This window comes from Elephas maximus, chromosome 20 (assembly GCF_024166365.1).
Source record: "Elephas maximus indicus isolate mEleMax1 chromosome 20, mEleMax1 primary haplotype, whole genome shotgun sequence".
Taxonomy (NCBI): Eukaryota; Metazoa; Chordata; class Mammalia; order Proboscidea; family Elephantidae; genus Elephas; species Elephas maximus.
The window spans coordinates 46,316,301-46,341,607 of NC_064838.1; the positions used below are offsets into that span (position 1 = coordinate 46,316,301).

Here is a 25,307-nt window from a genome sequence, read left to right on the forward strand (position 1 = left end):
AACACAGCCCCTGGATATCAAGTCTCCTGTTCTCCGTCGTAATACAGCCCAGAGGGACCCTGGTCATCTTGATACACATGACATCAAGCTAGGCCATTAAATTGATGACATTATGCTAACTGGACCTGATGAGCGGCACCATAAATTGTGTGCTGGAGGGCAGGAGATAAAATCTGCAAAAGTTCAGAGTCTACCACACTGAAGCTCCTAGGAGTCCATTGGTCTGACGCACGTAAAGATACTCCTGCTAAAGTGAAAGACAGGTTGCTACAGCTTGCAATATGCACCAAGATAAAGGGAAGTCCAATGCTTGGTGAGCCTCTTTGGATTTTGGAGGCTTCAACCCATTTACTGATCATTTATAAGCTCCCAGTTTTAAGAGGCACCCAAGAAAGCGTCCTGCAGCAGCAGGTGGAGTGCAAGCTGCTCTGCCAGTTGGGTCTTAAGACCTAGCAAACCTAACGCTATTGGAACTGTCTGTAGTGAGTAAGGATGCTGTGGCAAGCCCCAGTAGCACAGACTCCCAGGGCTGTGGAGTAAGGCTTTGCCCTGTCCACTGTTAACAACATTCTCCACTTGAAAACCAGCTCCCGGCTTGTTGCCAGGCCCTGGTTGTCACTGAATGCCTGACCTTGAAATACTGTGGGACGTGTCATGAACTGGATGTTACCATAAAATTGGTTACACACAGCATCTTATTTTAAAACTGGCATGGTATGTATTAAACCAAGACAAGTAAATTCAATGCATATCCAAGTGGCTCGGATTCCGAAGGTATCTGCTCCCACTGCTCAGCTGCCCCTCCATCCCTAAGCACACACCCATAATTTCAAAAGAAGTTCCCTATTTTCTCCCTATGAGGAGGAAAACACATAGGCCTGCTTGCTACATCAGCACCAGAAGGAAGTGAATGGTCACTTCACTGTAAGACCAAGCAAAGGTGGCCCAGAAATACAATGGTGAAAGGAAATCCTCCGAGTGGGCAGTATGTCTACATTTACTACAGGCAGTGGAAGATGTACTGAAGAATGAACCTATTCCAACTGAGGTGCAGTGGCCAGAAGGTCAGAAACTTGGAAAGAACACAATTGGACCCCCAAAAAAAAGTCTTGGGGAAGAGGAGAACCATTCTATGAATGCCAGTCAGCATGGTTTACCAGTAACCCTGGTGTTTGCTCAGAGGCAATGATGGAGGCTATGCACGGGCTCAGTAACATGGACTTCCACTCACCAAGGCTGACTTAGCTACTGCTACTGTTGACTGTTTCTGCTAAAAGCAGAAACCAACACTGAGTCCTGATGTGGCACTCCCTGTAGGGCCCAGCTAGTCACCTAGTAGCAAGGTGATTACACTAGAACCCTCTCATCATGGAGGGAACATGTTGTCCTACCAGGAATAAACCCATATTCCAGGTATAGACTAGCATCCCTGCCTCCTGCATTTCTGCCGACTCCACCACCCATGTCACTGACCCTTTCAGGCCGATGCCTTCTGGGTACTGGTAACTACCCATCCCACCTCTCTTTTCTTTGGGCCTAGAGATAAGAAAAATTCCACCTGGATAACTAATATCCCTTGTAGTTAATCATCTTTTTGTAAATAAGTCATTCTCAGATTATCCCAATAGGAGTGTGCTATCTGTTGGGGTCTGTGACTGATATACTCCCCTTTGAAAAGCTTCACTTTCCCTCATCAGCTGGGGAAACCAATTAATAATTCAAGTGACAGCATCCTCCCTAATACTGGATCCATCTCTTCCTTGCTAGCAACAGAAGGAACACCAAAATCATATGTTTAGACTGACCAATCTACAAGGTGTCAGGTTACATTTTGAGTAACAGCCTTCTAAGCCTTGACAAATTATAAAGCTAACTCACATTTAAAATAAGTAAATAAAAACAAGAAGCTGTTGGCAATGAATCCATATGTCATCTCAATATCAGAGAATCAGCCTGAGTTCCCCTTCTTGACCAGCCATCAAGCAACAATGTTCACCAATGACAAATGTGCAGCAGTGCTGCAAAGACACTGGCAGTCGCCAGAGGCCTCCTCAACCTGGGACCTACCTAGGGCAACAAGAAGGGTAGTGCTGCTCTAACAAGTGCCTTTTTTTAAAGATGTAGCACAGTGGTTAAGAGCTCAGCTGTTAAAAGGTCGGCACTTTTAATCCACCAAGCGCTCCTTGGAAACCCTATGGGGCAGTTCTACTCTGTCCTATATGGTCACTCTGAGTTGGAATCAACTTGATGGCAACAGGTTTGTTTTGTTTGGTTTGGTTTTCATAGGATACTGCAGGCAGGACTCTTAGAAAGAGATGCGTACCCTCACAGTTCACTCTTTCTGCCCTTCACTGCTCCTCTGTGGCAACCATAAATGAAGCCTGACAAAGGAGGAGCAAGAGGCCATTCCAGGCAGAGGAAACGAAGTCAGCGACCTATATTCTGGGTACTGCCACATCATTATGGCGAGTCCCCTTTTCTGTACCTAATGTAAGCATCTACTAGGGTGTAGATCATACATGTGTTTTTGATTTATGAACATTAGAGCACAACCATGCTGACTACATAAATGTTGTCTTAAGAAACCCAAGTTACCATTGTCACATTAGTAAAATTGGCTCTTTTAGAGGCTAAACTAATTTAAAAGTTACGCTACAAAGAACATAACTCCAATACTGCAGTTTTGAGCTTGCTATATATAACTTGTACTATTTACTTGGTACCATGTTCTTAAAAGAAGCGTCTTCAACATTCCTCAGCTAGCAGAAATACAAAGGAAGCCCATTTTAAATTGCATTTTTCTGCTTCAGGAGTTCACTCTGATTAGTTGTGTTCTGTGCAATTCTTTCCATCACGAATTCTCTCTCCATGTTTTTCATCTAATAGAAAATTAAATGTGATGCTCTGCTAGGTTCCCAAGGATTACCAAATTACAACTACTACTATAAAAATATTATAACAAACGCATGTTCCGTAGCCCAGGTGAAATGAGCATCAAAATCAGTCACAGCAGAAAACACAGAAGCTAAAAATTGTTCTACAAGATGTCAGGTAACAAACTAAATGGATTCTACCATTATAAGAAATTAGGAAGCACGCCTTTTAGGAAATCTTTGATGTGAGATGTTTAATTTGTATGCTGAAGTTATTCCAATACAGCAATTCCCCAAATGGTATGCACTTCAGCATCACAACTTAATACAAGACACAAACCCAGACTGTTTCTCTTCATTCTACACAAGGATGTCAGTAGTGTTCAACTCTCGCTTTATCATTTCCAACAACTTCACCTCTCATGCTGTCCGAAAGCTAACAGAAAAAAGTTTGTTACTCAGGGTGATAACAAATTCACTGAAATTAACATTGTGGAGATTTATAAATGACATAAATCTCAGCTCAGGGCTACAAACAAGCCAGAAATGATCATGCACCGTCTCTCGTATGAAATAGGACATCTATGGCTCCTCAATACCAGTGTACAAAACAATAGAGGGGACCACCCCAAAGCCAACAGCAGGGTACAAGTTTCTCTTTGAGGTCACAATAACAATGAAGTAAGACAACATAAACCCAACTTCACCTCCAAACACAACAAAGTAAAAGTGTTTTTTCTAGGAAAATATTCAAGGGCCATGTTCGCAAATTGCCATCAACGAGGAAAAGATCCTGCTCAAAAACAGGCTTTAGAAAGAGAACTACCATAAAAGAGAAGATTGTCAATTGGACTTCTTCAAAATTAAGAACTTCTGCTCTTTCAAAGCCACTAAAGAGAATGCACAGACAAGCCACAGGCTGGGAAAACTTATTGCAAAGCACAGATCTGATAAAGTACTTGTGTCTAGAATACATAAAGAACTCTCGGATTTGAATATTTAGATATTTACATGCATGGACAGATGATAGGCAGACAGATAACTCTCAAAACTCAGTAAAGATATAAACCAAAGCTGCACCTCACTGTGGCAAAAATACTGGAAAGTGACCTGTGGTATGTCATGTACTTCCAGTGGCTGCTCAAAAGCTTCTTATACGAACTTAATCAGGAATAATTTGCCTTAATGGAAACATAGAATGTTCTGCTCTTTCCAACCAGTTGAACCAACTTGTACTCCCCCCACACACACCGATGGAATTTATTGCTACAAAGCCAATACATTACACCTTGATTTTTGTACTATCATTGTAACTGAGGTATTCCACTAAAGGAATGGTTGAGACTTCTGCCTCTGACTCTGTCAGACTAGCTTGGATCAAACCAAATCTCATACCTTGAACTAGAAAAACTGGACAAAAAATTTGAAAAAAAGAGAAAACAAGCAACTCTAAGGAACCTTAGAGACAACAGTTTCCCTGAGCTGAGCTGATCCACACATTTGTATATATCTATATATTCAGATAGAGAAACAAAGCAAATATGTCAATACGTTAAGCAATGGATCTAGATAAAGGGTATAAAAGTGTTAAGTGAATTATTCTTTCAAGTATATAAAATTTTACAAAGTATATAAAAACTGCATGTATATACATTTTCCTAATAAAATGTTGAAAAAAGAAATAGAAGTGCTTCATTGTGCATTCCAAAAAAAAACATGAGAAGCAGCACAGAACTACTACCAATCTTCTGTGTAATTTAATAATCAACTAAAGGGATTTCGTTTCTTGCACTGATATTACTAGTATCTACTTCATAGAATTGCTCTGATTGAAGATAATGAGATAATATAAACGTAAAAGGCAGAATATGATGTCAGGCACAAAGTAAGTGTTCACAAAACTGTTAGATATGTCTACATGTCTTTTTATGTCAACAAAAAAAATTAGGTGGTATGATACATGGTGCCCAATTAGAATACAGCCTCCAAGTTCTAGCCACTACCAACCTGTATTTTTTATCACATAAACAGACCAATTTCCACCGGAAAAAAGAGAGACAGAAAAAGGTGGGTAAGTACCTCTCTAAAACAAAACAAGCAAACAGAAAAAAGCACAGCCTAGATAATTTTCACAGAGGAACTGTACCAAACACGTAATGATCAAATAATCTCAATGCATCTTAAGCTATTTTTAGAGCATGGAAAAAGGAAGCCTTCCGAATTCATTTCATGACATGAATACAGCAATAAAACAACAAAATCTGACAAAATCTGCATACAGGAACCAATCTCACTTATGAACATCAATGTAAAAATCTTAAAGAATATTAGCAAAGAGAATACAACAGCACATTATAAAAATATAATACAACATGAGCCAAGTGGAGTTTCTTCTAAAAATATGAGTGGTTTAATAGTATGAATCACATTAACATAATCCATCCTATTAATAGAGAAATTAAAACTATATGATCATCTTGGTAGATGCCATATAACCAAATTAATGCTCATTCATGTTAAAAATAAAGTTGAAACTGGTAGACACTTTTTTAACATGATTTTGTAACCACACAAAATATTAATGAGAATACAGAGCAATGCAAGTTGTTGCATTCCTAGACAAAATTTGAATTTATACAACCTTTTTGAAAAACGCTTCAGCATTACCCTTAGTTATCTAGTGCTGCTATAACAGAAACACAAACGGGTGGTTTTAACAAACAATTTTATTTTCTTATATAGCTTGGGAAGCTAGAAGTCTAAATTCAGAGTGCCAGCTCTAGGGAAGGCTTTCTCTGTCAGCTCTGGAGGAAAGTCCCTGTCTCTTCTGAGCTTCTGCTCCTGGGTAATCTTTACACGGCTTAGCGTGTTTTTTCCCCTATCTTTGTTTGCTAGCTTGTCTAATCTCTCTTATATCTCAAAAGAGACTGACTCAAGATACACCCTACACTAACCATGCCTCATTAACATAACAAAGACAACCCATTCCCAAATGGGATTATAATCACAGACATAGAGGTAAGGATTTCCAACACAGCTTTTGGGTAGACATAATTCATTCCTATCTTGGTCACCTAATGCTGCTGTAACAGAAATACCACAAGTGGATGGCTTTAACAAAGAGAAATTTATTTTCTCACAGTCTAGTAGGCTAGAAGTCCAAAATTAGGGCATCAGCTCCAGGGGAAGGCCTTCTTTCTCTACTGGCTCTGGAGGAAGGTCCTCCCTGTCAATCTTGCCCTGGACTAGAAGCCTCTCGACTCAGGAACCCCAGGTCCAAAGAATGCGCTCTGTTCCCGGTCCTTCTTTCTTGGTGGTATGAGGCCCCCACGTCTCTCTGCTCGCTTCTCTCTTCCACATCTCAAAAGAGACTGGCTCAAGACACTATCCAATCCTGTAGATCTCATCAATAAAACTGCTGCTAATCCATGTTATTACATCATAGTGATAGCATGTACACAGGATGTACAACACATAGGGAAATCACATCAGATGATAAAACGAAAGACAATCATACAGTACTGGGAATCACGACCTAGCCAAGCTGACAGATATTTTGGGAAGACACAGTTCAATCCATGACAATTCCACCAACACCCTCTAATACTGGACATACACATACCCTAACACCTCGCAATTCTACTCCTGGACAATTCCACTCCCAACTGAAAGCTTGCACAAGTGCATCCAAACGTGTGGGCAACAATCACTTATTAATAGCCAAATACGGAAAACAGCCCAAATGTCCATCACCAGTCGTATGGTATATTCATTCAATAAAAGGAACGACAGGTATGTGCAAAAACAAAGGTGAACTCCATAAACATAAAACCAAAAAAGCCAAATAACAAAGAACACATGCTATACATTATGATTCAATTTAAATAAAATTCAAAGGCAGATAAAATAATCACAGTATTAAAAGTTTCAGTAGTGGTTACTTTTGAAGCAAGAGAGTAGGGATTCGAAGAGGGCACGGGAGTCTCTTGGGATACTGGCAATGTTCCATTTCTTGACCTAGTGGAAGTTACCTGGGTTTTCACTTTGTGATAATTCACTGAGCAGTACATTTATGCTTTGTAGACATTTTTGTATGTGTGTAATACTTCAGTATAAATGCATTAAAATTTTAAGCCAAAAAGGGACAAAGCAATCTCTAAATATCTAAAACAAATTGAAAAGTAAAAATGAACCTAACAAATATATCAAATTGGTGACAGAAGCACAATGTGAAGAATTATTTGAATTGACTTTCAAATGAAATATTTTGACTATACACCCAGTAGTTTATAACCTAAGGGGGGCAAGAAACCAGAAAAACATGTTAAATTGTACTTATCATTTTTGTTAGTAGTAATATTGTTACTGTTATTTTAAACTTTCATATATAGTTTCAAATAGGTTAAAGAAAATAAGTGATTATGTCAATGCCATTAGCAGCCAAGATTTTCTGCTTATGAGAGATTTTAAATCGAAATGCTAAAAACTCTAGTATTTTGAATTTGAGTTGGAAGTGTCAGTATGAATGAACATACTTTTTCTCTTTTTAAGAAATAGTATTTCCTAGTTATGATCCCTGAAAAGCTTTTAGAAGAAATGAAAATCCCAGTAGTAATGAGCACCCCTACCCAGATTGTGTTCTCTAAATACCACTTCCAACTAAAAGCAGACAAGTGTCCTTAAAGAAATTATTCCAGGCCTAGAGCTGACAATTCCCAAGATAACCTGTGAAATCCTGTTGTGACAGAAAATAAGCAAGTCATCAGAGACAATAACAGTGTCACATCAAAAGGAGGGAGGAAAAAACTTGAAACATCTCCACTGGACAGAGATGGAACAATCTGAGCATCAAAAAGATTAATGAATTCAAAGGATTGAGATATATAAAACATATATAAATTCCTAATAATACAAAAAAAATCTCATTGGACACCTCCTGAGATTTCGAAGGCATCAACTCCTTATCCTGAAAATTGGCTTATAAAAGGAAACATGCAAATATTTGTCCTGCCTTTCCTAAACCACATTTCAGGACACCCAAATAGTTGGTCAGGGAATGTTCTCCCATAAGAAAAACATTCAGCTATAAATGCAAACAGATTTATAAAATGAGAAAATTACCACTTAGCAACCCCCTAAAGGACCAATGCATCCAGGCAATGGAAAAGTTCATAACGGTAAGACTGACAACATCTGAATCCAGTGATCAATCTTAATGTCACTAACAGGAGGACAACCAGACATTATATGCCTTTACCTGCAATGCAACAGGAAATACACAGCACCAACTATGAAGAAAAAGAAAACCCAAACCTGAATCTACTCAAGGCTCTACATCTAACCAGCAGCTTACAGTAAATAATCGATAGACGACTATGTTAAATGACTCCAAAGGGTATCACAGAATTTCCAACATTCTAAATTTGGCTAAGAAATAAAAATTGATCTTCAGTAAATAAAAGAATAGTAGACAAGGAACTGTTTGAAATTAAAAGACTTAAGAGTTACATCATTTAAAAACAATATGGCATCTTGTGTTTCAATCCTGGCTCAAAATTTTTTTTTACAAAATGACTTGTAGGAGACCATTGATAAAGTACACACACTGATTGGGCATTAGATGACATTCAGGAGCTAGTCTTGATTTTGTTAGGTGTGATAATGGTATTGTGGTTCTATTTTTAAAAGTCCTTTCCTGGTGGGGATACATACTGTTTATGAATAAAAAGATATAATATCTGGGATTTTCTTTAAAACATCCCAACAAAGGCTGAGAGAGGATAAATGAAACAAAACCAGCAAAGTGTTGGTCACTGTTGAAAGTGGGTGATGATACTTCATTATCCTAGTCTACTTTTTTTTTAATTTTTATATATATTCAGAATTTTCCCTAATAAAAATTTTTTATCGAAAGGGTTCAAAACTGGAATGTTTATTATTAATATTCCTCCCAGTTCTGGAATTTTATGGTTTGACATTCAATTTCCCAAAATACGTTCACTGCCTGCTTGGGGCTAAATACATGTAGCATAATAACAGGACTATTTCTTAAAAATTATCACACATGAGAACCTCAATGATTCCAGGGTGGTTAACACCTGGGAGGAAAAGTTTAAGAAGTTGGTTTTATTTTTTCTGTGGAAAAAGAATTCCATATGCATTTCTACATGCATACAGGCGCTGGTAACCAGCTCTTTTCTACAGTACTCCTGACAGAAAAAAGATGAACGAGGCTTAAACTATATAGTAAAATAGACTGTTTCTCCACCCCATCTGTCTCTTTATAACAAATAACTCCACCATTCTTTACTATCATTCTTTTAATCATTCATTAAATCCCTCAACACTGAGTGCTGAAATACACAAGTTACTTTGCTTGCTAGGCACTGTGGGGTACAAAGATGAATAATAAAATGAGATTCTATACCTTTCAAATGCTTATGGAATCTTCAACCACAATTTTTAGTGCCTACTGGTAGTAAACCTACTGGAGAAATCAGGACTCATCTCACACTTAAAATGTATTAACGACTTACTGAAAAATTATCCATACACACCCAATTGTGAGTTTTCTGAAATGTGGTCTCAGGAGTTTTGAACCTAAGGCTCATCAATAGCCTCCAGAGAGTTCCCACCACCACCAGCTGCCATCAAGTCGACGCCAACTCATGGTGACCCCATGTGTGTCACAGCAAATTGTGCCCTATAGGGTTTTCAATGACTGATTTTTCAGAAGTAGATCGCCAAGTCTTTCTTCTCAGGAGCCTCTCGGTGGATCAAATCTCCAACTTTTTGGTTAGCAGCCAACCACACTAATCACTTTCACCACCCAGGGACTTGAGAGAGTTTCCAAATCCCCTGAAATCATGTGCAAGGTGTTGACTTTGCATTTTTCTGGAGAGGCTGTGTTCGTGGTTTTCATTCATCTCAAATGGTAATAATCACCAATGGATCGATACTACATTTCACGTACCAGAAAACTTCTAAAACTGGGAAAATATGAAACACAGAACCATGTATCTGCTAAGTCGCCATAGAGCCTGCTTCTTCCAGTAGTTCAAAGATGTAGTTGTGTGCCATCGAGTCAATTTTGACACACAGCGACTCCACAGGATAGAGAACTGCCCCATAAGGTTCTTCAGACTGTAATCTTCATAGAAGCCAAATGCCACTACTCTCTCCCATGGAACACCTCATGGGTTCTAACTGCAAACGTCACCAGTGCTCCTAGCTCAACAATACCAAACCAAAAAAATCAAACTCGTTGCCTAGTCGAGTCGATTCCAACTCATAGGGACCCTATAGATCAGAGAACTGCCTGCGCCATCAGGGTTCCAGTTAAAACGTCCCAGAACTTGTAAAACTTTCTTTCCAGTGTTTGAGTGACCTCTAGTGGCATCATAAACTATCACAGGCAATTGCTCACAACAGGAAATTTAAAGAACAAAAAAATGTGGAAAATAACAGAATAAAAGATGACGTGACAAAGAACACCTGGTAAAATTTTAAGATATTATGCAAACTCCTACTTATCCAACAGAATTTAGTCTACAACATAGGAAGCTTAATTCAAAAGAGTTTCCCAAGTAGCTAAATAGACACTCTTTTTTAATGAAATAAGTCTGCATTTTCCTGCATCCTTGCATTTCAAATCAATAAAATATTAGGAAACAGCGTAGGAATGAAGGATACAAGAACCTCAAGAATTAACACGCCCTCCCACAGGTTCCATCAGGAATACAATGTTTGCAAAAGGAAATTGTAAACAGGAGTTGGAGAGATACTTTGAACAGACAAGGAATCTGGTCTCTGAAGAGAAGGGAGCACCATCCCAAGAACCCAACCTGAGCAAGCACAAAGACCAAGAATAGTTCAATGACTCCAGGCCAAATGCAACAGCAATTACAGGAATACCAGGCCACAGTGGCGCACCTGGGGGTGACTCAGGTACATCACCCAAGGCTCCTGACGGGTCTCAGTTTCCACAGACGTGCTCTCCCCAGGCCTCGCCAATTTCCAGTGCAAAAGGGCACACTGTCTCCACCACAGCCAGGCAACAAGGAGTCCCAAGCACAAGGACCCCGTGGGTGCGTGGCAGCCTCAGCTCCAGCCTTGGCCTCAGACCTGTCTTCCACAGACACTATGCCAGGCCCTCACCTCCAGGGCCCTTCGGTGACATCCACCTGCCTATATCTCTCCTCCATGATACCTCAGCCCCCAGCTGGAGCTGACCCTCCAGCCAACAACCATCATGGTCCCAGGGCATTTCTGAATGCACAGATCAGTCTTTCCAGGGAATGTCCTGCTGACGCCTAGGACAACTGCCTATGACTACGAGATTCGTTCAGGCTCACAGCCCAATGCTGTAATTCATTATTCTCAGTGTTACTTAGTATTCCAGTGTAAACGGGCCACACTTTGTCTCTTCTACTGTTGACGGACACACGGGTTATTTTCTATTTGGATCTGTTACAAATAACGCTGGTAATTCAGTATATGCTCTTGTGCATGTCATTTGGCACACTGGGTTATAGGGTAATGGAGGCTGGGTAAGTGGGTAGAGGTGTACTCAGCTCTCCAGCGAGGCTGTGGACATTGACATTCCCACCAGCAGCGTGCAAACATTCCTGCAGCGCAGTTCTCTCACCAACATTTAGGATTGTGAGGCTGTATTTTTTGTTTAATCCACTGCGTTTCCTGTCAACTGGAGTTAGGTCTAGAAGCTTGTTTGGAGATTCACTGCGTTGGTGAGAATACGTGACAGATGGCGCCGTGTGCTTCCTCTTCCATCACATCAGGAGACAGAAGCCTGGTTGTCTCACCTGCAGGGGTGCTGCACTCATCAGCAGGTTCAGGAATTTCCAGTCCAATCCAGTCACTAAACTATCCAAATCAATCCCTAAAGGTTTTAACACCCAATATGATAATTAACTAAATTCCTTTTTATTTCTTGTAAAATATAATTTTCTAAATGGTATCTTTTCTTCTTTAAGAAGAATTTTCCCTCATCAATCATTTGGTTTCTTTCAGAAAACCAAATCTCTCAGGAAAGACTGCAGCACATTTTAAAGGTGGCAGTATACCAGACGCTCTTCCACTTGAGTCCTTGTTCTCCTTCCGGCTTCCCACAGCCTCCAGACCGAAGTCCATTCTAAACATCTTTGTATCCCCAGGGCCTGAAGTACAGCAGCTGCTAATGAATGATACTTTTTTTTTTTTTTAAATTATTTTTGCTGTTGAGAATATACACAGCACAACACACACCAATTCAACGATCTCTACATGAACAATTCAGTGTCACTGGTTACATTCTCCAAGTTGTGCAACCATTCTCACCCTCCAACGCCGGGTCATTCCTCCCCCATTAACATAAACTCACTCTCCCCTAAACTTCCTATCCAATCTTTCAAGTTGCTGTTGTCAGTTTGGTCCTACATAAATAGATCTTAAAAGAGCACAATGCTCAAAGCGGACATTCTTTACTAGTTCCACTAAACTACTGCTTGGTTTTAAGAAGACCAGGGGATATTTCTGGATTAGGGTTTACAGATTATCTCAGGGCAATAGTTTCAGGGGATCATCTAGCCGCCACAGCTCCAGAAAACATGGATTCCATGAGCATCTGAAATTCTGTTCTACATTTTCTTCCTTTTGATTAGGATTCTTCTACAGAAGCTTCCTTCCTCCCCCACAAAGGTTAAAGATACTTCTGTAAAATATTTTTTAAATAATATTTTATTGTGCTTTTTCTGAGAAAGTATACACAGTAAATTAGGTTCCCATTTGGCAACTTCTACACAAAATGTTCAACAACATTATGTTTTTCACAATGTGTCAACATTCTCTTTAACTATACTCTGGTGGTTGTGTTTCCAGTACTCTAGTCTCCCTGTCCCCTTATCGTCTCATTTTTGTTTTAGAGTTAATTGTTCACCTTTCGGTCTCATGTACATGGTTTTTGAATGGGGCACTGTACTCTCAGAAAATACCCTTTATTTTGTGTGTCAATCTGTTATTTCACTAAAAGGTGACCCCAGGTGGTAGTTTTGTGTCATGGATTGAATTGTGTCCCCCCCAAAAACTGTCTCAATCTGGCTAGGCCACGATCCCCCGTATTGTGTGATTATCCACCATTTTGTCATCTGATGTGATTTTTCTATACATTGTAAATTCTACCTCTATGTTAATGAGGCAGGATTAGGAACAATTACGTTAATGAGGCAGGGCTCAATCTACAAGACAGTGTCTTAAATCAATCTCTTCTGAGGTATAAAAGAGAGAAACTAGCAGAGAGACAGGGAGACCTCATACCACTAAGAAACAAGAGCCAGGAGAATAGCGTGTCCTTTGGACCCTGGGTCCCTGTGCTGAGATGTTCCTTGACTGGGGAAGAATGACGACAAGGACCTTCTCCCAGAGCCGACAAAGAGAGAAAGCCTTCCCCTGGAGCTGGCACCCTGAATTCAGACTTCTAGACTGTGAGAGAATAAATCTCTCTTTGTTAAAGCCATCCACTTGTGGTATTTCTGTTACAGAAGCACTAGATAACAAACTCATTTCGGTTCAAGGTTTTCTTCTGTAGAATCTTTGATAAAAATGTTCAGTAATGGTGGCTGGACACCATCCAGCTCTTCTGGTCTCATGGCAAAGGAGGCATTTATTCATGAAGGCAATTAGCCACACATTCCACTTCCTCCTCCTATTCCTGCCTCTCCTTCTTCTGTTGCTCCAGGTAAACAGAGACCAATTGTTGTGCCTTGGACAGCAACCTGCAATCTTTCAAGACACCAGGCACTAAACAATGAACCAGGAGGAAGAACAGAAGCGCTAAATACATTATTAAGCCAATTAACTGGGATGTCCCATAAATTCATGACCCTAAACCTCTAAACCAAGGAACCAAACCCCATGAGGTATAGCTTCAGCAGCTGTTTGTTTTTTGGGTTTTGGGGGGTTTTTTTGTCATTGTTGTAAATACATCACAGTAACTTTTGCCAATTCAACTTTTTACAAATGTACAACTTATTGATAAATGTACTATAACATTAATCAGCTGTGCAACACTACCCTGAATCAGTGTGATTTTTCCATCATAATAAACAGAAACTCAGTACTCCATAAGCACGTATGCCCCTTTCCCCTCCCTCCTGCCACTGGTAACCACTAATAAATATTGATCTCTATACATTTGCACACTTTTTTTTTTTTTTTTAACATAAGTAAGGTCATATAAAATTTGTCTTTTTGTGGTTGGCTTATTTCATGGTAGCATTAACGTCTTCGAGCTCCATCCATATTGCACCACGTACATTTCTCTTACTGGCTATGTAGTACTCCATTGTATGTACATAACACATTTGGTTTAATCAATTCATCCGCTCATGGGCGTTTATGTAGTTTTCACCTTTTGGCTACTGTGAATAGTGCTGCAGTGAACAGTGCTGCACAAGTCTCTGAGTCTCTGTTTTCAAGTCTTTTGAGGCTACACCTAGGAGTGGAATTGCTGGGTCGTATGGTAGAGGAACTGCCACACTATTTTCCATATGTGCCACTTTGCATTTCCACCAGCAACGGATAAGGGTTCCAATTCCCCCACATCCTTGTCAACACTTGTTACTTTTTTTTTTTTTTAATTTTAGCCATCTCAACCAAACCAAAAATTCAAACCTGTTGCCATCAATTCTGACTCATGCAACCCTATAGTCATTGCAGTAGGAATAAAATGGTATCTCACTGTGGTTTTGATTTGCACTTCTCTGTTGGCTAATGTCATTGGGATCTGAAGATGGTGTTCTCCGCTCATTTTTAAAACCCAGCTGTTCTTTCTCAACCTCTTCCCTCCCCACATTGGTGCTCAGCTCATAGGTGCTGCCTTGCATCGGTGGCCTCATGCTCCTGACCTTTCCAGCCCTCAGTACCACCTTGCTCTCCACGAGGTCCCTGCGTCAACCAGGAACAGAGGCGTACGCCTGTCCGCCCTGCAGAGAGAGGTCCCAGCAGCGCAAGGTCCCAAGCTAACAAAAATGTCCACGCTGCCCAAGGAAGTCCACCACTCTACCCACCGGAGGGCACTTAACCAGGCAGGGTATAGGACAGATACCCCTGAAGTGCCATAGTCTATTCTTATGTGACCAGCCTGCACATAGATACTTGAGTATCGGGAGGGCCCACAGGCTGGGCAACTGTGAACATACGGGTTCTCTCAACCCAGTGGGGACCTGCATGTGACAGCACACCCCTTAGCTATGGCATGTGCCACCTGGGGCTGCGGGCGACAGTAGATGCTTCTCCCGGATGCAGCTACTGCCACCAAAATGCCTGTTCCCTTCAGTGAGCTCTGGGGGCAGCTAGGAGAAGGTGGCGCAGGGAAAGGCAGCAAGTTGAGGCCTTGAGCATGGCTTCTTCTGGCAGTTCTAGGTTGGGACTCAGTGCTGCTGCTGGTTCGTGGGCAACTTCAGGGTAACGAGCTGGTTGCAAAGTTGCTCTTGCTCAGGAATCTATGAGTCAAACTCCCAATGGTCCATGCAACCCTGGCCACATGGCCTTCACAGACCCCATCCTGGACCTCACCCGCCGCTTGAGCCAGCCTTACTCTGGACGTAGCCAAGTCATGAACTGTCACTTATTTAACATTGCTACACCTTTATTTAACTGCACTGTGGGCCACCCCTCTGCTTGGGCCTCCGTACAGATAGGGCCTACTCACTTTGCAGCCTTCCTCACGTCGGACGTTTCTGTAACTTAGTAAATTGTGGCTTTGCTCTGTCTGTGCTGGAGTGTGTCCCACCGAGCCCAAGTTGGCCCCCTCTCCAGTTGCTGCTGGCCTCCCTGCACTCAGCATCACCACCTCTAGATGCTGCAATAGAGACACTCGCTTCCACTCAAAAAAACAAGGAAACCTTGCTTGTTGAAAGTGAAGAGGACTTGAAGTACTTACTGATGAAGATCAAAGACCACAGCCTTCAGTATGGATTACACGTCAACATAAAGAATACAAAAAAACCTCACAACTGGACCAATAAGCAACATCATGATAAACACAGACAAGCTTGAAATCATCAAGGATTTCATTTTACTTGGACCCACAATCAACACCCATGGAAGCAGCAGTCAAGAAATCAAAAGACGCATTGCACTGGGCAAATCTACTGCAAAAAATCTGTTTAAAGAGTTAAGAAGCAAAGAAGTCACTTTGAAGACTAAGGTGCACCTGACTCAAGCCACAATGTTTTCAGTCACATCATATGCATGTGAAAGCTGGACAATGAATAAGGAAGACCCAAGAATTGATACCTTTGAGTTATGGTGCTGACAAAGAATACTGAATATAGCATGGACTGCCAAAGGAATGAACAAATCTCTCTTAGAAGAAGTACAGCCAGAAGCTCCTTATAAGCGAGGATGATGAGATTTTATCTCCCATATTTTGTACATATTATCAGAAGGGACCAGTCCCTGGAGAAGGACATCATGCTTGGCAAACTGGAGGGTCAGCGAAAAACAGGAAGACCCTCAACAAGATGGACTGACGCGGTAGCTGCCAACAATGGGCTGAAGCATAACAATGATCATGAGGATGGTGCAGGTCCAGGCAGCGTTTCATTCTGTTGTACACGGGATAGTTATGAGTCAGAATCGACTCAACAGCACCTAACAACAGTTGGCTAATGACGCTGAACATTTTTTAATGTGTTTGATAGCCATCTCAATATCCTGTTTGGTGAAATGTCTGTTCAAGTCCTTTGCCCATTTCATGATTGGGGGTTGTCTTTTTGTTAAGCTGTCAAAATTTTACATATATTCTGGTTATTAGATTAAAAAATATAGGGTTTCTGAAGATATTCTCCCAGTTGGTAGCTGCCTTTTCACTTTTGTGGTAAAGTCCTTTGGTGAACCAGAGTTTTTAATATTTATGAGGTCCCATTTATGTATTTTGTTTTTGCTTTTGTAATTATATTATTCATTGTTAAAAGCTAGGCCCGAAAGCACTGCCCCAGCATTTTCTTCTAAAATTGGTATGGTTTTAGTTTTCACATTTAGGTCTTTAACCTCTCTGGAATTTGTTTTTGTGTATGGTGTGAGGTATGCACCCTGTTTCACTTTTCTGCATGTGGAAATCCAACATTGTTTTAGCTATTCGGGGCCTCACACCATCCCGTATGAAGTTGAGGACTGGTTTTTCCATTTCTGTAAAGAAGGTCATTGGGATTTTAATCAGGATTGCTTTGAATCTATACATCACTTTGGGTAGTACTGACATCTTAACAATATTTAAGTCCTCCAATCCATGAACATGGAACATCTTCATTTATTTAAGCATTCTATAATTTTCACTGCAGAAGTCTTTCAGGATTGTGAGGCTTTTTAATTTTTTGCCAATCTGGTGACTGTCTTGATATTTCATTTTGGTTTGATTTGCGTTTCTCCAATGACTCAGCATTTTTCATATGTTTATTGAAGATTAGAACTTGTATTGAACAATAAAAAGATTTTAAATCTTTTAAGTTATTGCAATCTGCCTTCAAATACCTTAGCAATCACCAAATCTGACAACACAATCTTCAAAATATATTCATTGTATTTGGGGATACACACACATTTTATCTCCAAACATATGTAAACATTCATATTTGTGTGTGTGTATATATACATATCTCCAAAATAAAGTGATTTTTCAACTCCTCCACTGCTAACAACCTGGTCAAAGCCACCATCAACTCTCACTTGAATTACTGTCACAGCCTCCTAACTGGTCTTCCTAATTCTACCTTGCCCTAATACTGTGTATATTTTCCTTTTAACAGAATAATCCCTTTCAAATATAATCCTCTAATCAAGGCATTCCTCTGCTCAAAATCCTCTAATGGCTTCCCATCTCACTCAAAATAAGATCCCAATCCTTACTGTGGCTTATAAAAAAAAAAAAAAAAGGCTCTATATGATGTGGCCCCTAGCCAGTTCACTGACTTTATGTCCTACCACACTTCTCTCCCTGTCACTTACTCAGTTCCAGCCACCTCACCTCCCTGTCATTCCTTGAAACACGCCAACTACTCTTCTATGTTCAGTCCTTTCCAACTGCTGTTCAGCCTGTCTGGAACACTCTTCCCACAGATAGCCACATAGCCTGCTCCCTCAAATTCCTTCTATGTTCCTGTCAAAGGTTTTCCCTGACCAACCCACCTAAAATAGTGCCACTGCCACCTATCATTCTACCTTTCATTTTTCATAGTGCTTATCATCACCTGACATTTTACGTATTTATTTATTATATATCTCCCCACACTAAAATGCAAGCACCATCAGAACAGATATTTTTAATCCATCTTGTTCAATACTGTACCCCCATTGCCTAGACACTGAGGTGTGTATCCACAGGTATTAAAATAAACATTTGCTTAAAAAAATGAATAAAATATCAATGTCAAGAATAAAAGAAATTATCAATGCCCAGAATAAAAGGGTTATCTACGAACTTCTCCAATGTGACAAAAACTTGCCTTTTCTTTTCCTATTTCTCCTGTACCATTCTAAATATTTTAAAATTATGTAAAATTTATTTCTGTTATTCTTTTTTTCAACATTATATGTATTCTCTTTCAAGAATCCACTGTACGTTAAACTTCACAATATTAACAAATATAATTTAGACTTGAGTTTTAATGAATTATTTAAATTTGTTTCTTTTATATTTTGTCTTAACACTAATTTTTCATGTTGATTTTCGGGCAAGCTACAACTCTTTTTTTTTTTTTTTTTTAAGAAATGGTAGTGACATTCAGACCGAGTCCCTAAATTCCTGAAACTAGCTTTCTTCTGTCCTTACAAATACGCAATAGGGCACACCATATATAGAAATTAAAGGTCACAAAACCCCTTAATTTTTGTTCCACTGTTTTATGTATATTCTGGCCTTTAGTGTTACAAATTAAATGCAAACTTGATTCCCTTTTCTTTTTATATAATCAGGTTTTTGGTTTTCTATCATTTTCTCTTATAAGTTTCACAAGGATATGTCTAAATGTGCATCTTTCTCCCTGACATCTGGTGAGACCTTTAAAGATTTGAGTCTTTCCTTTTAGCTAAATAACAAACTGACGCATAAAATTAAGAATCTCATCCATGAGTGCTGTGCTCCTTTAAAACAACATCTATATTAGAAGAAGCGGTCAACAATTACTCTAAAGCAAAGGTGAGACGGTAAGGGGGCAAGGAAACTAGATTACTTGAAATGGAACAACCAGAAAGGAAATAATGAGAATGTTGACCCACTGTGGAAAATGTTACTAATGTCACTGAACAATTTGTGTAAAAATCGTTAAATGGGAAGCAATTTGCTGTGTAAACTTTCAGTGAAAACACAATAAAATATTCTTCAAAAAAAAAATCTGACCCTTTCTTCTGATCAGAGTAAAATTTTCTTCTATTATTTGACAATTGTTTTACTTCTGTCTGATTTGATCTCTCCTAGAAATTCCTTTTTTTTTTTTTTTAGAAATTCCATTAGGTATATCTTAGAGAAATATGCATATGCAAAAGAAATATAATGCAAGCCACAAAAGCAATTTTAAGTTTTCTAATAGCCGCTGTAAAAAATAAAAATAGATGAAATTAATTTTAATAATAGATTTTATTAATGAAGTAGATCTAAAATATTATCATTCAAGCATATAAGCAATATCAAATGACAGTGATATATTACCTTATCCTTTTGTACTAAAATCTTCACAATTCAGTATGGGTTCTTCACTTATAGCTCATCTCAACTCAGAATAGCCAATTTTCAAATGCTCAGTAGCCATTTGTGGCTGCCATACTGAACAGTGCAATGAATCTTCTGGACTATACTCCATGCCTTTTTAGGTCATAATTTCTACCTTCTTTTTCTTGAGAATTTATTCAATTGATCTTTAAAGCCACTCGGTTTCCTGAAGTACCCATCCTACTTTTTACTGCATCTACTGAATATTTTAATTCAACAGCCATACATCTTACAACTTCAGAGGCTCTTTCTTCCTGCTACACTGCTCCTGAGCAATGACTGCTTGCTCTAGGTATCTAAGAATGCCCTCTAGAATCTCAGGACTTTCGCTTCGAATTTTCCTTAAGTTCTCTCACATCTCCTACAGCAACCCTGTCTCGACGGAGACCCTTCGCTCTGCATCATCAGAGGGAATTATCCACTCTTGAGCTCCTAAGCTTTCTCATCTACCTGCTGATTCTACCTGATCTGCTAAGTCTTTCAGATAAAAACCTAGTCTATACATCTCTGGTAGCCAAGTTAGGTACCATCAGTGATCAGACAGGTTACCACTTATTTCTATTGGTCCCAGAAAGAAGGAAAAGCTTAGACTTAGTGGCATTTTCTTTGATAACTCAGAGATCTGACAGGGATCTCTGCAGGAAATAGAGACGGAAGCATACGCAGAGAAAATGCAGTGAGATGAAATTAACTCCCTCTCCACATATCCGCCCAGACCCCCAGAGCCAGGTGGGATATTACTGCCACATACAGGGCAGATACAGAATTATTTTCCATCACTGTAGAAATTTCGATTGGACAGTACTGGGTTAGACAATTCCTCCTGAAGCCCCAAATACCACTCCACCAGCTTCTAGCTCTACAGGATCCCCTCTCCTTACCACTTTCCCCTTCCTTCAGGAGTCCTTGCCCTTCCCCTTAGAAGTTCTTAGTTATTTTCATCTGTTTTGACATTTCAGCCTCTCTCAGTCCAAGGGATGAAAATCTATTACCAATTAAGTATAACACGCATCATCAGGGCAGATAGAAAGTACTTTTTAGTGTTCAAGGACACTCAAAAAGGCAATATGATGGGAGCATTCACTTCACAGGATTTGAAATTATCAGTTAACTGAATTCATAAGAAATGCTACCTAGTATTAGAATTTGAAAGAAATGATTGATATTAGAAAATACTGCACACATGGCCATTAAGTACTGAGATCTTTGCCAGAAATAACTGACAACTGGTGACAACGAAAACATTAAATTCAAGGTGAAAAGCGAAAAGAATGTTCATTTGCATTATGAGCTATGCTTTAACTAAAAGCACTTGAGTTATAATAAAATACTGGGTAGACTACAAGAAAACTGATAATGAAACAAGCCTTATCCAAAAATAACTGAAATAACGATGACTACAATTCCACAAGCCTTGTTAACTGCCGTATCATCTTTAATAACAGACTACGCTGTAAATGAGCTTCTGTGTTTAAGCCTGCAGATCTATTGAGGTTATCAGTTTTAGAGCTATTGCATAACTCACAAAAGAAAATTAAGGTCAAAGAAAGCTGCATCCTCTGAATTACAAAGAAAAATCTTTTCTTCACTCGTAACAGTTTAGTAGTAAATGAAGTTACCTCGATAACAGGTGTATTTTCCTGGAGCTCTGTTGTGTGCGAGGCCAGTAAACCAATCACCCGCGCAACCTTGGCCCGTCTGTAAGTGGACAGAAAATAGTTTCTGAACAACGACGTTAGGAAGTGAGGAACCACCCCCAGTTAGTTACATTACACATGTATGGACATAAGATACAAGAACATGAAATAAAAATTGAACATGATAGGACAAGCACCCGCTCCGCCATGTATACAGCCCAGAGAAACTCTCCCTCGTGTACACAGGGGACATGAACAGCAATGCCCTCTGCAGCACTGTTGTATAGTGACAACATTTAAACAAGCTGTGGTTTAACGGGAAAATAAACATGTTAAAAGGCCTTAACCAGGAGAAGAGGAAAATAAGCTTTTTATCTCTGAATACAGAGGCGTCTGGCTACAGGCCTCTTTTCCATTTGTTAGTAAACCAACGCGTTTCTACATAAATAGTAAATAATTACTATCAAAACAGCTTTATATATATACCTATATTTATTGTAACAGAAAACTGTACAATCATCCATTCTGCAAATATTGTCCTATTTCAATAAATACTAGTTCAGTGAGGTATTTCCTTGGTATCCAGCAGGAAACAAAGTTGATAAATTACTAAATATTAGTTCACTGTGATTTGAAAAAGTTATTTCATGTAGAAAGATAATTAGCTTCGATAAGATTTTTTTTAAACTGAAAAAAAAAAAAAAGAGTATGTGAGTTGATGAGAACTGCGTATTTATCTCATGATGCCTGCGTGTTCTCTGGGCTAATCAAAGTGTGTACATTAGCCAGTGAGCCTCTGTTTTTCAGGTTACTAAAACAAACATATGCAGGGCGGGAAATAAAATCTGACTCAAGAGTATCACAGATAAAATGCAGGTGTTGTCAGAACTCTCACATACAGAAATAATTCTTACAGATTTCACAGGCTTAGGGTAAAAAAGAAAAATTCAGGCAGTGAAAAACAAAAACAAAGAATAAACAAGTCCCTCAAACAGAAGAGTCAGGCTGGCCCCGAGCCCTTCACAGCCATGGGCAGCACCAGGAGACAGTGAGCAGACGCTGCAGCGCTGCACGGGGGTGAGTATGGCCAAGGTCAAGGGAAGCCTCATGCAGCCCATGGTGTCTGACCCCTAAAACCACAGAGAGGCCCTCAAAGAGCCAACCACTCCAGAAGCAGAGCAGCTGAAAGATCTCCCTGAAAGTGTAAAAAAAAAAAAATAAGACTACCAGATAATGAAACCCAGTCAAGCAAGAGGAGAATTAAAATGAAGAATTCAGAAATGGAGAAACTGTGTCTCCCCCACTCCCCACCCCCAAAAAAGACGAGAATTTTGTTTACAGAACAGAGAATAAGTATCACAGACCATGATAATACACAAACAGTTCTATCTGTAGACAGGAAGAAATAAGAGAATGAATTTCCTCAGCATTCCAACAGTTAAAAAGCAGTGACCAATCTTTTATGTTTTTTGTATGTAATCTATTTTAAACCTTGAAATTTTATGAGCTAACATCTTGCATGAAGAAATATTAGAAAACTCTTTTCTTAAATCCAAGTACAATTAAATAATTTTTATTTCAAAGTAACATGTAAAATACTGCTTTTCAAAGTATTTCTATGTATCTCTTACGAATTTATAAAACCCATTGCTACTGAGTCGATTTCGACTCATAGTGACCCTGTAGGACAGAGGAAAACTGCCCCAGTAAGGTTTCCAAGGCTGTAACCTTTCTGGAAGCAGAGTGCCACATCTTTCTCCCACGGAGGAGCTGGCTGGTTTGAACCACTGACCTTCTGTTAGCAGCCAAGCTCTTAACCACTGCCACCAGGGCTCCTCTTAAATACGTAGATGTCTAAAATCATGGTCACTAAATGTTAACTATAGAGGCAGCGGGATGGTGGTGGGGGATTTTGAGTATTCTGTCTTTCTGCAGTGCTTGAAATTTTATGAATCAACTTGATGGCAACAGGTTTGGTTTTTTGGTTTTGGTAAACTGTCCTTTGAAAGAATAAAGTTATTATTAAATTTAAAAACTAAAGCACAAAATCAATAGGCTAGGAAACGTAAATACCAGAAGACCAAAAAGAAACAAAAAGCCACTCTTACTCCGAGAAAAAGGCAGAAATACAACAAATCATGGAAAAGAAATGGTAAATAACCAGAGATATAGAGAAAATTAAAAATAATTGTTTTCTAGGAAAATGTAAATTACCAAACTTGACTCAAAATTGACCAAAAAAAATTATTTTGGCAAGGGTATGAAGAAAAAGTTTAGTACCCACTTACATAAAACATGGTGTACACACAACAAAACATTATATAGCTATTACAAGATGACACACACAAGTCCTCAATGAATGTGTGTTAGATAACAAATATACAAACAACAGTTCCTACTGGATGACCAGGAAAGTGGAGGAAATACAGGTTATAAAATAACAGACAGCACATCACCTAGGTTAAAATAAGGGGGGTGTGTGCACCCATCTCAGCATGTCCTGGAGTATATAAGGACATTCAGGCACACCGTATAGTCATGTCTGTAAGCAGAGTTAAGACATCCAGGAGGACGGTCACTAAGTTTCCACAGTGATCATGTCTAAATAGTGATATCTGTATCTGAAAACTTTCTTATCCAATTATGTTTCGTTTGTTTGACTGACTCAGTTGATGGGCAAGATTACAAAATTTGATAAATATCCAATGTTGAAAGGACTATCAAAAAAGTATTTTCATACATACTGACTGGGGATATATACTGATACAGTTTCTGAAGGGCATTTTCAGAATTTACCAAAAGTCACAAAAATATTTATCCTCTTTTACTGATTTGTTCTAATCCTATGAATCTTCCCAAAGGGCAAAAAAGAGAAAATAGATAGGTACAAAGATTTAAGCACAAATACATTTACCAAAATAGTATTTACAAAGTCTAATAATACTATCCAAAAATAGAGAACAGGGTAAATAAAATTATCAGACATTCATTAAAAAAAATAATATAATAAAAGGCATCCAATAAAAATCATTAATGGCTTTTTAAAAATACATAAGATATATATATTGCAGGGGAAAGAGAAACTTGTAAAATTAGGTGTCACCCTGATTCAGTTTTTCTATATTTAGAACAAAGCCAGGGATAAATATACCTACTGCCCTTGTGTCGCAGTGGTTAAGGTGGACAGTTTGAACCAGCTGCTCCACGGGAGAAAGATGTGGCAGCCTGCTTCCGTAAAGATTACAGCTTTGGGAACCCTATGGGCAGTTCTTCTTCGTCCTATAATGTCGCTATGAGACAGAATCAACTGGGGGCAAGGGGCTTGGTTTTGGTTCGCAATGGTTTTCCTCCCAGGCTAAGTTAAGGGCCCTTACATTATGCTATCAAGGTAACGTGACATGGGGTCAGAGAAGGCTTCACAGGACAAAAGGCCTGTGAGTGGGTGGGGGGAATGGACTAAAAAAAGGTCCAGCCAGAGGACTTATCACCTTACTACCATTTTCCTCATATTAAAACTTTTTTACAATTAAGCTTCAGTTAAAAGAATAGAAAAATTCATTTTAAAAAGCAGTATTTGGAAAGGAGTAAGAAATATCTAATTTTATAAATCAGCAGGGGGCACTCCATTCAAGGATATCGTTTAAATTCTCTCTAGAGTCTTTTTTTTTTTTTTAGAGTCTTAGGAGATGGACTGGATTCTTTTTAATGAACATACCACAAACCTCCTCAAAAGTATTAAATGCTCAAAAACTACCTAAAAATCCCCTTGTGTAGTGGCAAACTTTGCTTTAGGAGAGTAACATCAAAAGATACATTATAAGAATTATAAGAATAACAATTGAAAAAAGCAGCTTTGTGATCACGTAGTGTTTCCCCACATTCTGCAGACTTGGAAGAATGATTACCATCATACCTTCACCTCCATGTTTTCACGTGTTTCTCCTAATAATCAAGTGAGATAAACAGGCTTGATAATACTACCTACAACTCCCAAGCTTCCAATGAATACTAAGCACCCACTAAGAAACAGATACA

The 25,307-nt window shown here is 39.1% G+C and overlaps 1 protein-coding gene across 10 annotated transcripts in view; it reads right to left on the reverse strand.

The window, feature by feature from the left end:
• ULK4 (unc-51 like kinase 4) overlaps window positions 1-25,307 on the reverse strand; it is a 710,695-nt gene that overhangs the window by 579,925 nt on the left and 105,463 nt on the right. For all 10 annotated transcript variants that reach the window (XR_007514399.1, XM_049862196.1, XM_049862197.1 and 7 more), the window contains exon 17: window positions 21,255-21,333. Coding sequence is in view for 9 of the 10 variants with exons in the window: in XM_049862196.1 (XP_049718153.1) it covers window positions 21,255-21,333 (79 nt within the window). In the remaining variant the exon portion in view is untranslated. The remainder of the gene's footprint in view (window positions 1-21,254; window positions 21,334-25,307) is intronic.